Source organism: Motacilla alba, chromosome 1 (genome assembly GCF_015832195.1).
Source record: "Motacilla alba alba isolate MOTALB_02 chromosome 1, Motacilla_alba_V1.0_pri, whole genome shotgun sequence".
In the NCBI taxonomy this organism is placed as follows: domain Eukaryota; kingdom Metazoa; phylum Chordata; class Aves; order Passeriformes; family Motacillidae; genus Motacilla; species Motacilla alba.
The window spans coordinates 39,400,727-39,414,273 of record NC_052016.1 but is presented as its reverse complement, the minus strand read 5'-3'; the positions used below and the strand labels follow the sequence as shown (position 1 = coordinate 39,414,273).

Genomic DNA, 13,547 nt, shown 5'->3' with positions numbered 1-13,547 from the left:
TCAGCATTCCTTGCAGGGTGGGAAGGTACTGACCACTCTTAGCATGCAGCAGCCAGGAGTTGCTGCAAGCAGCAGCTTTGTGATCAGTGTGAAGCATCCTCTCTAGGAAGGCAGAGGCTAAGATTTCAGCAGAGCCTGGATCAATGAGATGTATAGTTCAGGATTGTGACAGCGCTTGTCAGGAGAAAGCACAATTTCCTGGTTTCTAATTGTCGAAATGTAGTAATTTCAGTTTGAACAGATGCTTCATCAGCTTGATGTCTTGAAGCTTTTGCTTTGACAGTCACACACACTACGTTGGTTCGTAGCACATGAAGCTTCTCATTATTGCTCTCATACTTAATGACTAAGTAATGAACAGCAACTGGCATATGCCCTGAGCAAGGGTTTTGATATACAGTTTCCCAGTGTTCTTCATATTACATGGTTGAAAAGGAGAGAGAAAGTAGAATAGCTTCATTTTGTGAGTGAGCAGCAATTGTCTCCTGCTGTGAGCTTTGGCTTGGCATCAGAGAAGTCCCTGTGTAATATTCCTTAACCTCAGATCAGGAAAAACTGCTCTTCAGCAAGATCCCTTGTGACGAGAGTGCTCTTCACTGTTTTCTGTAGGTCACAGCTTAAAGTCAGAGTATGCTTTGTGGTGTGGCTGAGCTGACCTAACAGCAGGCTTACCACTGTGCCACCTGAGAAATGGTGTCACTGTTAGGGGTAGTGGAGGGTTGGTAGTGTGGCTGTGGGGACAGGGGAGGGGTAGCAGCCCCTTTGCTTGGTTGGAGCCCAGGTGGAGTTTTACATGATGAATCAGTTAATCTATACTTTTGGTGGGTGAAATTTAGGATTATTTTTGCTGCTGTTTCCAGAGGAAGCTGCATTCAGATGTAATCGGCAGGTTTCTAAGTACCTTGGTAACTGTATCTTATGTTTAGTAATAATTTGTTGACTGCGAGACTGCACTGTTCTGATTGAGTCCAGCCTTGTAGACTGAAGGGCAGCATCACCTCATGCACTGATTTGACAGCTGTGATTCAGCAGTGGCACTTCAAAATAATTCCAGCTGGAGGTGTTGCTGTGATCAGCTTTTGTCTCCTCATGGATATTTCTGCTGGAATAGCCTCACTGACTGGAGATCCCACCATGTGTCCTCAATTGATGAGCAGCTTGTCTCTTTATGAGAGTTGGCTTAAGCACATCTGAGTTGTTTAGGAGGACAGGGAATTTCTTCTTCACCTTTATTATTTGAGCTCATGCTGATTCAATCTATTTCTCCTCTACTGCTGCTTTTTCTGGTGATAGAATTTTTTCCCCCGTATTAATGTGGTTGAATTTATTTGCTTTAAATAAATTGAAATTGGCTATATTTAAAATGTTTTAAAATATTTGTCAAGCAGCTTGAAGCTCAAGATATTTTGTAAAGAGTAATAATTCCACGGTGTGGAGTGAGTAGCAGTTGCAATTGTTATCTGCAGTCCAGTTGAAGGACTTAGAGGGCCCCAAGAGACCCTGGCAACTTGTGTGCTAAGTGCTGCAAGGAGATATAATAGGAAGTACTGTGCTTGAGAGAATTTATATTTTAAATAGACAGAAATAGAAAAATGTGAGATATGTGCACAGCAAATAATACCTTTCCATTCCAGAATCATGCTACCTTATTTAGGATGTTTAGAGAATGTGGTGGTGATCAGGACCTCGGTGATCTCCTCTTCCATAAAAATTCGACAGTGCTTGCTGATGTGCCTCGGTTTTACTTTTTGTTTTTCTGTAAGAATTTCTGACTGCAATCCCAAAGAGATCATGTATAATTAATTATTGTAGTAAGGTACTACTAATAAAAAAGTCTAAGATTGCTTTTTTCTCCTAACTTTAGAAATATGCTTATTTTGTTTGTAACAGATATGTCAAGAATTCAACAGCACTTGGGCTTGGGAGATGGAAAAAAAAGGATACCTAGAAATGAGTGTTGAATGCAAACTGGGGATTCTGAAGGTACACATTCATCAGCTAAGGTTTTAAATTACTGCTTTCTCACTCACTTTAAGGTCTTGCAAACTTAGCTTGACTGAAGCATAAGCGCATATATTAAATATAGAGCTGATCTTGGAACAGACATCATATTATTCATTGTAGTGGGATGGACCCAAACTGCATGTAACACTTTGTTTGCATATTTTTCACACTTTGTGTGACAATAGTTTCATGCTTACTGCTTTGTCAAGAGCTCTTTGCCTGTGTAATACATGCTTTGAAATGTGTTTGTTACCTTGCTGAATTCCAAAGGCAAAATGGGACTTCATTTTTGTGGTCTTGACAAAATTGTCAGCGTTGGTCCCAAGCTATGTATGGGTTCTATTGTAGAATGAGATAATTTGTGATATGTAATAAAATTTTAGAATAAGCTTTCTAAGCTAGCCAGGTTAAAAAAAAACCAAAACCAACCCAAACCCTTGTCTCTCATTTAAAAACAACATGGTCTGGAAAAAACTTATAGCTACAGCTGACACACAGATCCAACAGAGAGAAGCCTAAAAACAAGTTCCAAATCACACTGAAATTAAATGAGCTGATTTTTTTTTCTTTCTGTTTCTATTTTTGATATCTTACCAGTCTTTTTACTTTTTCAGTATCTCTGTGAATGTCAGTTTGATGACAATCTAAAGTTTAAGAATATCATTAATGAGGAGGATGCTGATGCCATGCGTCTGCAGCCCATTGGTCGGGACAAGGACGGCCTCATGTACTGGTATCAGCTGGATCAAGAGCATAATGTCAGGATGTACATAGAAGAACAGGATGACCAGGATGGATCCACTTGGAAGTGCATTGTTAGGTATTCCTTTTTTTATTTTGTCGGGTTTTTAGCTATTTGTGACTCAGGCTCAGAAATGTATTTCAATAAATCTTAATTTCTCACACAGGAGGATTCATCACAGTGGGATTTTCTGCATTGACATCTATGTTCTAGTGAAAAATCATATACAGAAATAACTCACAGATTTGTTGGTAGCAGCCATCACATAATTTGTTTTCTGCTAGTTCAAGCTACAATGAATATATAGAAAGGGTAGCAAAAGAAGACTCTCTTGAGATGATGGCTCCATATTCCTTACTGGCCAGCTAAATGCCTTAGAACACTCTTGCTTCCTTAACTTCAGCTTTGTTAGGAAAGCTCCAAGTGGACAGATTTGTTCTTGGGGAAATTATATTGCAATTACTCCTGTTGGAAAGAAGCCAGAGGAGGCCAAGGAGATGCTCAGAGGGCTGGAGTATCTCTCCTATGAAGACAGGCTGAGAGACTTGGGATTGTCCAGCCAGGAGAAGAAAAGGATCCAGGAAGAACTCAGAGCCCTTTCTAGTACCTAAAGGGGCTTAGGAAGAGGGGAGAGGGATTTGTTAGAGAGGCATGTAGTGACAGAACGAGGGAGAATGGCTTCAAACTGACAGAGGGCAGCTTTAGATTTGATATTACAGAAAATATCTGTGAGAGTGGTGAGGCAGCAGCACAGGTTGCTCAGAGAAGCTGTGGCTGCCCAATGCAGGAAGTCTTCAAGGCCAGATTTGATAAGGCTTTGAGCAACTTGGTCTTGTAGATGTCCCTGCCCCGGCAGGGAAATTGGAACAGGTTGGTCTTTGAAGGCCCCTTCCAACCCAAACTATCTGCAGGTCATTTACACTGCCATGACTTCAGTAACTGAGGGAATCATACAGAAGTATTTAAACCACTATCAGTGGGCTATAAAATGATAAGCATCACTATGAGTTACATGAATACAGCTGTTGTGGGGGAATAAAGTAAATGTGTCCAGACAAACAGATTAAGAGCTGATACATGCATCATCCATCTCTTCGATGCATTATAGACTCCAAAATTCATTGCTGAAGGAAGAAGAAACCAGGGTTCTGCTGGGAAGGTTCTAACACTTCACACTCACGGCAGAAAACCGCAGTAATGCATTAAGAAATCTGAAATGGTTTTAAAACCCGTGAGACTTCACATATTGTGATTGTTGCAGGCTTCCTTTTCTTCTGTAATCCTGGGAAAAACAAATTGCTGAACATTGAAAAAAAGATGTGAGAGCCTTACTATTCTAGTCCATTAAGAAAGCAATAACTGTTCAGTCATGGCTCAAATTCTTTATAAATTAAGGTGGGTTTTTTTAATAGTTGGATGTGCAGTTTAAATAAGGAGTTACAGTGCACCGAGATTCACTCTCAGACAGATGTGCACCAATGATTTTGCTGTTGTAACTTGAGTTGATGGAGTTTTCTAGACAACGTGGTGTTGTTTGCTGCATGTGCTAAGGATAAGCACTTGTAAAAAGTATCTAAATTAATTTGCTGTTTGCTTTTGCAAATTTCACTCAAAAGATATGATTGCTTCTTTGGTGCAGGAGCAGAGAGCTGTGGTTTGTTCGCTGCTGAGAGAAAAGAAGAAATAGCAAAGAATAATCAGTGGTGGTTAACAAGAGGGTAATAAATAACAGAATAATAGGAACTGAGTTGAGATAGTTAGGTAGATACAGTTCTTCGAAAAGCAATATTTTTATTTTGGTATGGATAGATTGAAAGGTTTCTGACTGCAAAGGTGCAGCCACTGGTGGGACAAGCGTTTCAGTTTGCTTGTGTTTTCACTATCTAACTCTATAAGGTTTTCAGGGTAATTAATTTAAGCAGATAATGTTTGTTTACTCTATGAATCCCTTTGGGGTAAGTAAGTGGCTTATCAGACAGTGTGTTTTTCTCTTCTAGAAACCGCAATGAGCTTGCTGAGACCCTTGAGCTCTTGAAAGCGCAAATTGATCCTGCTCTGTTGAAAAACAACAATTCTCAGCAGGAGAATTCATCACGTGAAAGTCCAAGCATGGAAGATGAAGACGCCAAAAAGGGTGAAGAAGCAGCTCCACAAGGTTTTCTGCCTTCTTTTCTCAAAGTTTAAGTGTTTTGCTGTGGCATTATTAGAATTTTCAGCCTCACAGAAAGTTATTGTGTTCGATTAGGACTTGAAAAAATAAATCAAGTAAATATTGAATACTTTGAAATTCTGAATATATTTGGAGGTTTTTCAATACATAATTAATCTCAAACACTTATTTTAGGAAGAGAGCTGTGTAAAAATGTTTTCTCAGTAGCTTTTTTTTTTTTTGCTGTACATTCTGTATAATATTGTAAATCCTCATTATTGTATGTTTTTGTGGAGAATTGAGCTGCTGCCAAATGTCTCCTGTTTTAGCAACATTAAAATTTGAAAAAGAAAAGAAATCTGCTTGTGCAATGCCATGATTGAAATCAAGACCATATTGGGTGTGGTGTTTATTCTTGCTTTTGAGTTAGAATCAGAAAAATATAGGTTGTTTCCTCAAATGTTTCACAGTTGACATAGTATTGTATTTCAAGAAGACATGAGCTGAAGTTAATTTAAAATGCTAAAACATTGTTGAAGTGAGCTGTCCTTATCTGCCTCCATTATATTGTTGTTATTAAAATCACAGAATTATTTAGGTTGGAAAAGATCTCAAAGATCAAAGCTAAGAACCTTTTTCCTTCCTTATTATCATGTCATTGCACGTAGTTAGTAACTTGCCTGACTTGTTGGTTTGTGCATTGGTTTTGCTAAGTATCAGTCAGCCTGAAGTATTTGACTTTTTAAGAATCTGGTCTTCTCTCAGGTCATGAAAAACTAGAAACCTGTTATCCCAAATAATTCTACCCAGTTTTACTACCTGGTCTTATTATTCTGTTAAAATACAGGAAATTATTTTTACCATCAGAAACAAATTCTAAGTATTCCAGTGTGTTAGTAGGTGTTTCTGCAAATGTGTAGAAGTTAATTAAATATGTGGAATTAGCCAAGGCTTGTCTTGGTTTTGAGTAAAAGAGAGAAGGAATTACTTTCTATTCTTCTTTGCAACAAGCAATGTAGAGCAGAAGAAATAAATATTTAGGTAAAATTTGAGTTGTTGTGGAAGTACTAGGAGATGATTGTAGAAATGACAGTAAATTGTGACATTTCCAGTATGTAACTCTGCATGTAAGTGCCAACACAACCTACATAGTTACCAACACTGCAGAATTAATTCCATGTACTGATTTTGCTTTTGTCTCAGTCAAGCAGACTTAAATCATTTGATTGAGACCTCTTCTTCAGATATTATTTTGCTTCACTTTGAATTCAGGAGCGGCCATTTGAAAACATTTTAAATGTCCGTACTGTAGATAATTCCCCAAATCCTGTGGCACACTCATCTGGCTCAGTACTTGCATTAGGCTGTGTATTGGTGTAAAATCACCTCTAGGCACTAGTTGCAGAATGATAGAATAGTTTGGGTTGGAAGGGACCTTTAAAGGCCATTTAGTCCAACCTCCCTGCGATGAGCAGAGACATCTTCTACTGGATCAGTTTGTGCAGAGCCCCATTCAGCCTGACCTTCAACACTTCCAGGGATGGAACAGCCACAACTTTGCTGAGCAGCCTGTGCTTCACCACCCTCCCAGTAAAGAATTTTTTCCTAATATCTAATCTAAATCTCCATTCTCTTAGTTCAAAGCCCTTCCTCCTTGTCCTGTCACTCCATGCACTTGTCAAAAGTCTTGTAAGACCTCTTTAAGTACTGGAAGATGCCGTAAAGTCTTTCCAGATCCTTCTCCAGGCTGTCTCTCAGCCTGTCTCTGTAGCAGAGGTGCTCCAACCCCCTGAGCGTCTTCTTGGCCTCATTCCTGCAGGTCCATGGCCCATGTATGTAATGAATAATGACATTATTTACATTTGTGGTGATTTGAGTGCTGTCAGTGTTGCTCATAGAGCATTCTTTAGAGCCTTTCAGTTGAGAAACTGTAGTATCTCCTCCTTGTAGTCCAGGGATTGCACTGATGGCCCTACTAAGATGTAGGGAAAACATGCTGGAAGACCTGACACTTGTTGGCTTTGGCCATTTTCCACGTATCATTAAATTAGTACATGCAAATACATGGTAACCTAACCCAAGGCTTACATGTTTACTGGCCTGACTCATTGACTCTAGTAGCATTAGGAGAGCTTGTGTGTTGATTGAGTCATTTTGTGTATATGTGAAAGGTTTTGTGATTAGTTCAGGGAGTTAAACTATAGAACATCTGCTGATTTTTGGTATGGAGACGTTCTGGGATTCTGGTAATCCTTAATGAAGTTTGGGAGAAAGCAGTAGGTGATGGGAAGAAATGGCTGAGCAAAGTTTAGACAGACAAAAATAAAAGGAAAGTGGAAGAATTTGGACACAGAGAAAATACCTCACTCATTCTCACTGTTGCAGACAGATATATTTGCAGAGGCAGTTATAGGGGCTCTGAATGGGGATCACTTCTATGAAGGGGGAAAAACCAGCCTTGAGCCTTTAAAATGTGCACCTCTAAAGCAACTTACCACTTCTGGAGCCTTAGAGATGCATCTTTACTGTACTGATACTGAGATTTATCTTTATACATGCCTTGTATTTGAAAATAGAAGATCTGTGAATTCCCCCTCACTGTTCTTTTCTAAAACGCTTAATTTCTTCCATGTAATTGTTAGCTGTCATGTCCTTTCCCTTGTATATTTTTAACCACGTTCAAAAGCTCTCATCATGCAAAAACCTGCACTAGCTCAGTTGGAGTGGGGTGAGGTAGAAGGAAAAAAGAATAATCTTTTTGTTTGCAGTTGTGGCACGCCTGCAAAAGCATCTTCCAGGTGGCAGGAGCTGCTTTTGTGGTATATGCAGTGCTATTGTATTTGCTTCTTCTAATTAGTTCTGTATCTGGCTGACATAAAATGATTGGTAAATTACAAAACCCGAAAGTATCAAGGGGCTATGGTAAAAATAAATTACAAGCTGAAGTGCATAGTGACAAAATAGCTGTATGGTTTATTATAAATGCTGGAACCATACTTCAAGCCCTAATGATCTAAATCTGAGCTAGCAAAGTGGAATAACCTGATTCTTTAAGCTCTGCAGGTTTCCTGGGATATGCTACTATTCATGGCTTGTTTTAAAAACTGCAGATGAAGTGAGTGTAGAATATTGTCTGCAGGTAGGAGATGTAGTCATTCCTGGAGAACCTGGATGAATTTTGCCGTAAGCCATAATGCTGAATGTCTTTTCCCTGAACTGTTGAAATACAATAGTTAAGTGTGTCTTGAAATAAAAACATGTACAAACAGAGGACTCATTTCTCTGAGGAATTTCTCTTGAAAGCCATGGAATCTTACACCATGTTCTGTTTTCTGAAATAGCCCAGAGACTCAAGTGAAATTTCATGCCTCTGCCTAGGTTTTGTATCCTCTGGAAGTATTGTGGTAATACTGAAGAGGGGACTGAGATGTGTGTTGAAAGAAGGATAAATCTAGAGTTCTGCTACTAGCTTCTGAAATTTAGATTTATCTTGATCTATAACTAGACTGAACAGTGGTTCTTTAGCTAAAAATTGTCAACCCACTTGTTTAATGACGGTGTTAGACAAGCCAGATTTCTACTAATTCATTGTGAGAAGAGTCCTTTGTGCAAGACTTGGGCTGTTGGGTTTTTTAGGTATGCCTCCATTTTGATGAAGTTCTCTGTAATCCTATAGGTCCCTTGGTTGTTTCTTAGCTGTTTTTTTCTGTCAACAGAAAATCAAATGAAAATCAAAGAAGAAGAAGAGGAGGTAGAGGAACAGTCAGTGGAATCAGAAAGCCTTCCTCCTCCTGTGGTCAAAGAAGATGAAAATGCACTTAAAATTGAGAAAGTGGAAGAAAAAGAAATTATAAAACTGCCAGTAATAGTGAAATTAGAAAAACCTTCAGAACACAATGAAGAAAAGCAAACTGTCAAGGAAGAAAGTGACTCCTTTAAGGAAAATGTCAAGCCTGTTAAAGTAGAGGTGAAGGAAAACAAAACAGAACCCAAAGACCTAAAAGAAGTGAAAATATGTATGGACAAAATAGCAGTTCATGAGCCAGAGAGGTTAGAATTTTGTGTTAATGTCAAAACGCCACAAGAAATTGTGGAGAAATCTGTGGAAGAAAGTGAAAAACTTAAAAATGACCAACAGGCAAAAATACCACTTAAAAAGCGAGAGATCAAACTGACAGATGACTATGACAGTCCAATAAAAGGGCCCCTGTGTAAATGTGTTACTCCAACAAAGGATGTCTTGAAGGAAGAAGGGAAACCAGAAGAAGAAGCTTTTAAGAGAGTCCCTACCATTACTGCTCTGTGTCCTGATGGGAAAGTGCTAGTAAATGGAGAGGTTAGCTGTGAAAAAACAACCCCGAGTGTCATACAAAATAGCAAGTCAGAGCACTCTGCTAGCGCTATGGAAGACAGCACCTCATTAAAAGAGAAAAATGGAAAAAGCGGGGAAAAAGTATCAGACTCCTTAAATTCTGTTATAAAAACATGTGAGATTGAGAAAAATGCAGTAACTGTGCTGAAAGAGATCGGGGCTGTGGTCTCTGAGGTTTCTAATCAGAAAGTGCCTTCAAAGGAGGAGTCTAGTCCTGTGGAAAAAGAGTCCCTTGACAGCACAACTACTGAGATGGTAGCAGAAGAGGCTTCAAACTCTGAAGACTGTGCCAAAACAACTGAAGAGAAACAAGCCACTGATCTCAAAAACAACAGCATGCCACCACCCAAAGAATGTTCAGAGAAGCTAGAGATGTCCCCAAATGCATCTGCTCCTGCAGAACTGCCTAAGCTTGCACTGGCTGATGAAGAGACTTTGAAAAGTAAAGATGAGCCTGAGGAGAAAAATGACTCTCCAAAAGCTGCTGAGATACCTCCTGCATCCACTTCACCTGTTACAGTAGAGAAACCTGTTCCGGAAAAGGAGGACTCCGATAGTAAAATGGCTCTACCTGAGGAGAGCAAAGTAGAAGAAAAATCCAGCCCAGAAAAACAAGAGGAAGAGCCAGAAGCTGCCAAAACAGAGCCAGATAGATTAGATGATGCCCGTGCATCTAATCTAGAGGACTCCTCAGAGAGTAAAAAGGAATCTCCAGTAACTAAAAGCAAATTTAAATATAAGCTAGTTTCTGAAGAAGAAACCTGTGCAACAGAAAATAAAGAAATAACTTCTGAAAGACAAAAAGAAGGAATTAAATTAACGATCAGGATCTCTAGTCGGAAGAGAAAGACAGAAACACCACCAGAAGAGGTCAGCATTGGCCGCACGTTAAGGAGGTCACCAAGAATATCCAAGCCTACTCCAAAAGTTGTGGAGACTCGGGATCAGAAGTCTGAGAAGAAGCGACCTGAAGAAGAAGAGGAGAAACCTGCAGCAGCACAAAAAACAGAACGAAAAGAAGATGCAAAAAAACAAGAGAAGGAGACAAATTCTAAAGTTAACAAGGTAAATACAGTTTTATTACTTGGGAGTAAAGAAAACCCCCAATCTTATCTATAAGGAGAATATACTCTTACATAGGAATACTGAGGATTATGTTCCTTTGGTCAGCTTTTCCAAGAAACTAGCTTTGCAATCCAGTTAGTGAACTCAACCAATTTAAAAACAACCCCCCAAGAGAGTGCTAATATCTGTTGACTTTTTATAAACTGTGACAGTTTATAAAATCTGTCACTTAAACCAGCCTAAGTAGACAAAATCAACCTGAGTGAATTCTTCTAAAAAATGGTACGATCAGGTGTTAGTCTGTCTGGCTGTGTGGCTGAATAGACACTTGTAACCCCTCTGGATTTACTAGATGGATACTTGTTGGTGTCTGGTTGGTCAGAATGATCATAAGCTAAAAAGGAACCAACAAATGGGGAAGAATAAAAATTAAAATATTATGACTTCTGTTTTTAAGTGAAGTTAAAGGTATTCTTGTGGTGAATTCATGGTATAATTTAGCTTTTCTCACATACATGATACAGATTTTAATGTGGGTACAGGATTTTGTTTCATATTAACTTCTGTATATGCAGAAGAGATCTTTAAAAGTACATGATGTAAATATATCACAGAAAGTTAAACATATGTGTGCATGGTATGCTTCTGAGACTGTTTATAAATAACCCTTTATTAATTTATCTTCTGTTTTCTCTGGATATGCAGCACAAAACAAAAGATGAAAGATGAGTTTGTATTTTTTAAGTGCACTTTTTTAAAATCAACTTGCAAAATCCTATTAATTTTCCACGGCAACATATTTTTGACTAATGTAGTTTTCCCAAAGCATTCACTCATTTAGAATGTAGAAGAAAGTTTTTTTCACATACTGGTATGTTGGATAACCTTAATAAAATGAACAAACATTTGATTTTTCAGTGAATGGTAATCTCTACACTGAAAAATGCTGTCACATTCACGGGGAAATGAAAACCAAACTTTTCATTTGAAGATTTTAATTAAAAAAGAAAACATGTGAAAGTAAGAGTCCTGAAAGTTATTAGAATTTTGAAGTACTGTTGCTACAGGTGTTTTAACGGTTTTAACTTGATTTCTATGTGTGAAAGAGGAAGAGATCTAAAGATGTTTACTTTTCTAAAATAAGTATGATAGAGGAAGAAGCTTGAGGCCGTTAAGCTTCTGTAATTTAAACAGGATGAAGAATAACCATATCTTTAATAGCTTACTTTATATCTTGGGGTTCCTTTTCTTTTTAAAAATGGTTCTTATAAAAACCTGATTTGAAATTGTGATGCTGTATGATGAATCCATAGCCTAAACTGAGACTCTGTAATGGATTTGAAGTACCTTTGCTGCTAAAGCTTAGCAGCAAAGCTAAGCTTTACAGGTAGCTTAGCTTTAAAGCTAAACAGGTAGAAACTGATGTTAAGAACCTGAAACAAAATGTTACAAATATGACAAATGCTGCTTTGGTATGAATTCATCCTCAGGAGAAAAAGAATATTTTGTGCATTTAAGTTTATTCAGGTTATTTAGGTCTGTGAATAATTTAGTCAAAATCCAAAAAATATTTTGAGTTTAAAAAGCTGGAAAAATTGTTTTCTGTTTTCAGTGTCTGTGGGAAGGGGATATTAAGTTGTGAGAGAACGACAGGTGTGAGAAACAAGTCAGTCAATAGGAATAAAAGTTTTTTCTGTTTGACATGCTGCTTTAAATCTAAAATATCTTAGTTGCACAAAGTAGTTTAAGTAATTCAGAATAGTCTTCTGAATTTTAATTGAAACCTGTTTTTTATGTAAAATATGGTAATATATATTGAAATATTTTGATTCATAATATGGTATGTGATAGAAAAAAGTAGATGCCCCTTTGATTAGCAAAAAAGAAGCCCTAACTGAATCGTGTTTCACTTAAGTAAAATAATGAAAAAGTATAAATGTGAAAGAAGACCTAGATAGAAGTTATGTGCTTGAAAGGTGCAGTGATCTTATTTCAGAAACAAACACATTTTCCAAAGTAAAATAAAATGCATAAACTCTTTGGAAGGCAGGTGGGAGAAAAAAAAGATTCTCTTTGGGTTGAAGCAAGATACCATGAAAAAGTCAGAAAGTTTAAGAGTGGAATTTACCATGTTCACTATGAATTTAGCCTTGTCAAAATAGAAAAAAAAATGGTCTGAGTGGAAAAATTTGTCTTCCTACTTATAAATCTTACTTGTAAATTTCTGCACGTAGATGCGATTTTTTCCCTTTATCTGGTTGCATTTTAAGGATCTTGGAAAGACAACATATTCATTGAAATGCTGTGCTGTAAATTTACTGCAGCTGTTCTGACTGAAATGAATCACTTTACTCTGGCGGCAAATATTTTTTTAAGATCCAGGAAGAAACTCTGTGGGCTTCCTTTGTGTTTTTATTTTGAAATGGTGTCTCATAGAGAAGCAAAGTTCGGTGGACGGGTACGCGGACACGTGGCAGGTGGAAATACTCAAGTAATGAAGAGACTGAGGACTCTGAGAGTGAAAAAAACTCTGAGGAAGAGGAAGAAGAGGAGGAAGAGGAGGAAGAAGAAGCTCCACCTGCTGATGACGATGAACCCTGCAAGAAGTGTGGCCTTCCCAATCATCCTGAGCTGGTAGGATTTGGGGGATGCTTCTGTGGGTTGATGTGTCAGATTTGGTGGATTGGCTTTGATGGTGTCTGAAGGCAAGTCATCCTTCGGGGTGGCCATAAGTAGGAGTGTGTCTTCTAGTTTTTAGGTGATAAACTCAGAAGTAGATGAGTTACCTTGAATAAGGAGGGAAGAAGTTATTTTTCCTGTTTGCCAAAACAAAAATAGCATCTTTTACAAGGTGCAACACACCTTAGCCCATTGAGAATCAGCCTGGGTGAGGCTTTGAGGTTATGCCTGCAGTTGCAATGAAGCAACAGAGAAAGCAACATTAAAAAGAGCCCCAGCAGTGTGATGTCTCCTTTCCAAGGCATCAATGACATAGCCACACAGCTGCATAGTCATCTTCATTGGATGCAGCTGCATCTCACCCTTAGGACTGAGTACAGCGTGAAATCCCAGACAGATCACAACAAGTGGTTCTCATTTATTTGTGGTAGATACCATAATGAATTCCTCTGTTTATCTGGGAAATCATCATGTGCAGTCCTGAATCCAGAAAATAAGCCCACTCTTGGGTGTTTGACAGATATCCTGACACAGCT

At 38.3% G+C, this 13,547-nt stretch overlaps 1 protein-coding gene across 2 annotated transcripts in view; it reads left to right on the top strand.

The window, feature by feature from the left end:
* RSF1 (remodeling and spacing factor 1) overlaps nucleotides 1–13,547 on the top strand; it is a 68,495-nt gene that overhangs the window by 28,207 nt on the left and 26,741 nt on the right. For both annotated transcript variants that reach the window (XM_038136407.1, XM_038136401.1), the window contains exons 3-7: nucleotides 1,891–1,983; nucleotides 2,619–2,824; nucleotides 4,744–4,901; nucleotides 8,612–10,332; nucleotides 12,769–12,966. In XM_038136407.1, coding sequence (XP_037992335.1) covers nucleotides 1,891–1,983; nucleotides 2,619–2,824; nucleotides 4,744–4,901; nucleotides 8,612–10,332; nucleotides 12,769–12,966 — 2,376 coding nt within the window. The remainder of the gene's footprint in view (nucleotides 1–1,890; nucleotides 1,984–2,618; nucleotides 2,825–4,743; nucleotides 4,902–8,611; nucleotides 10,333–12,768; nucleotides 12,967–13,547) is intronic.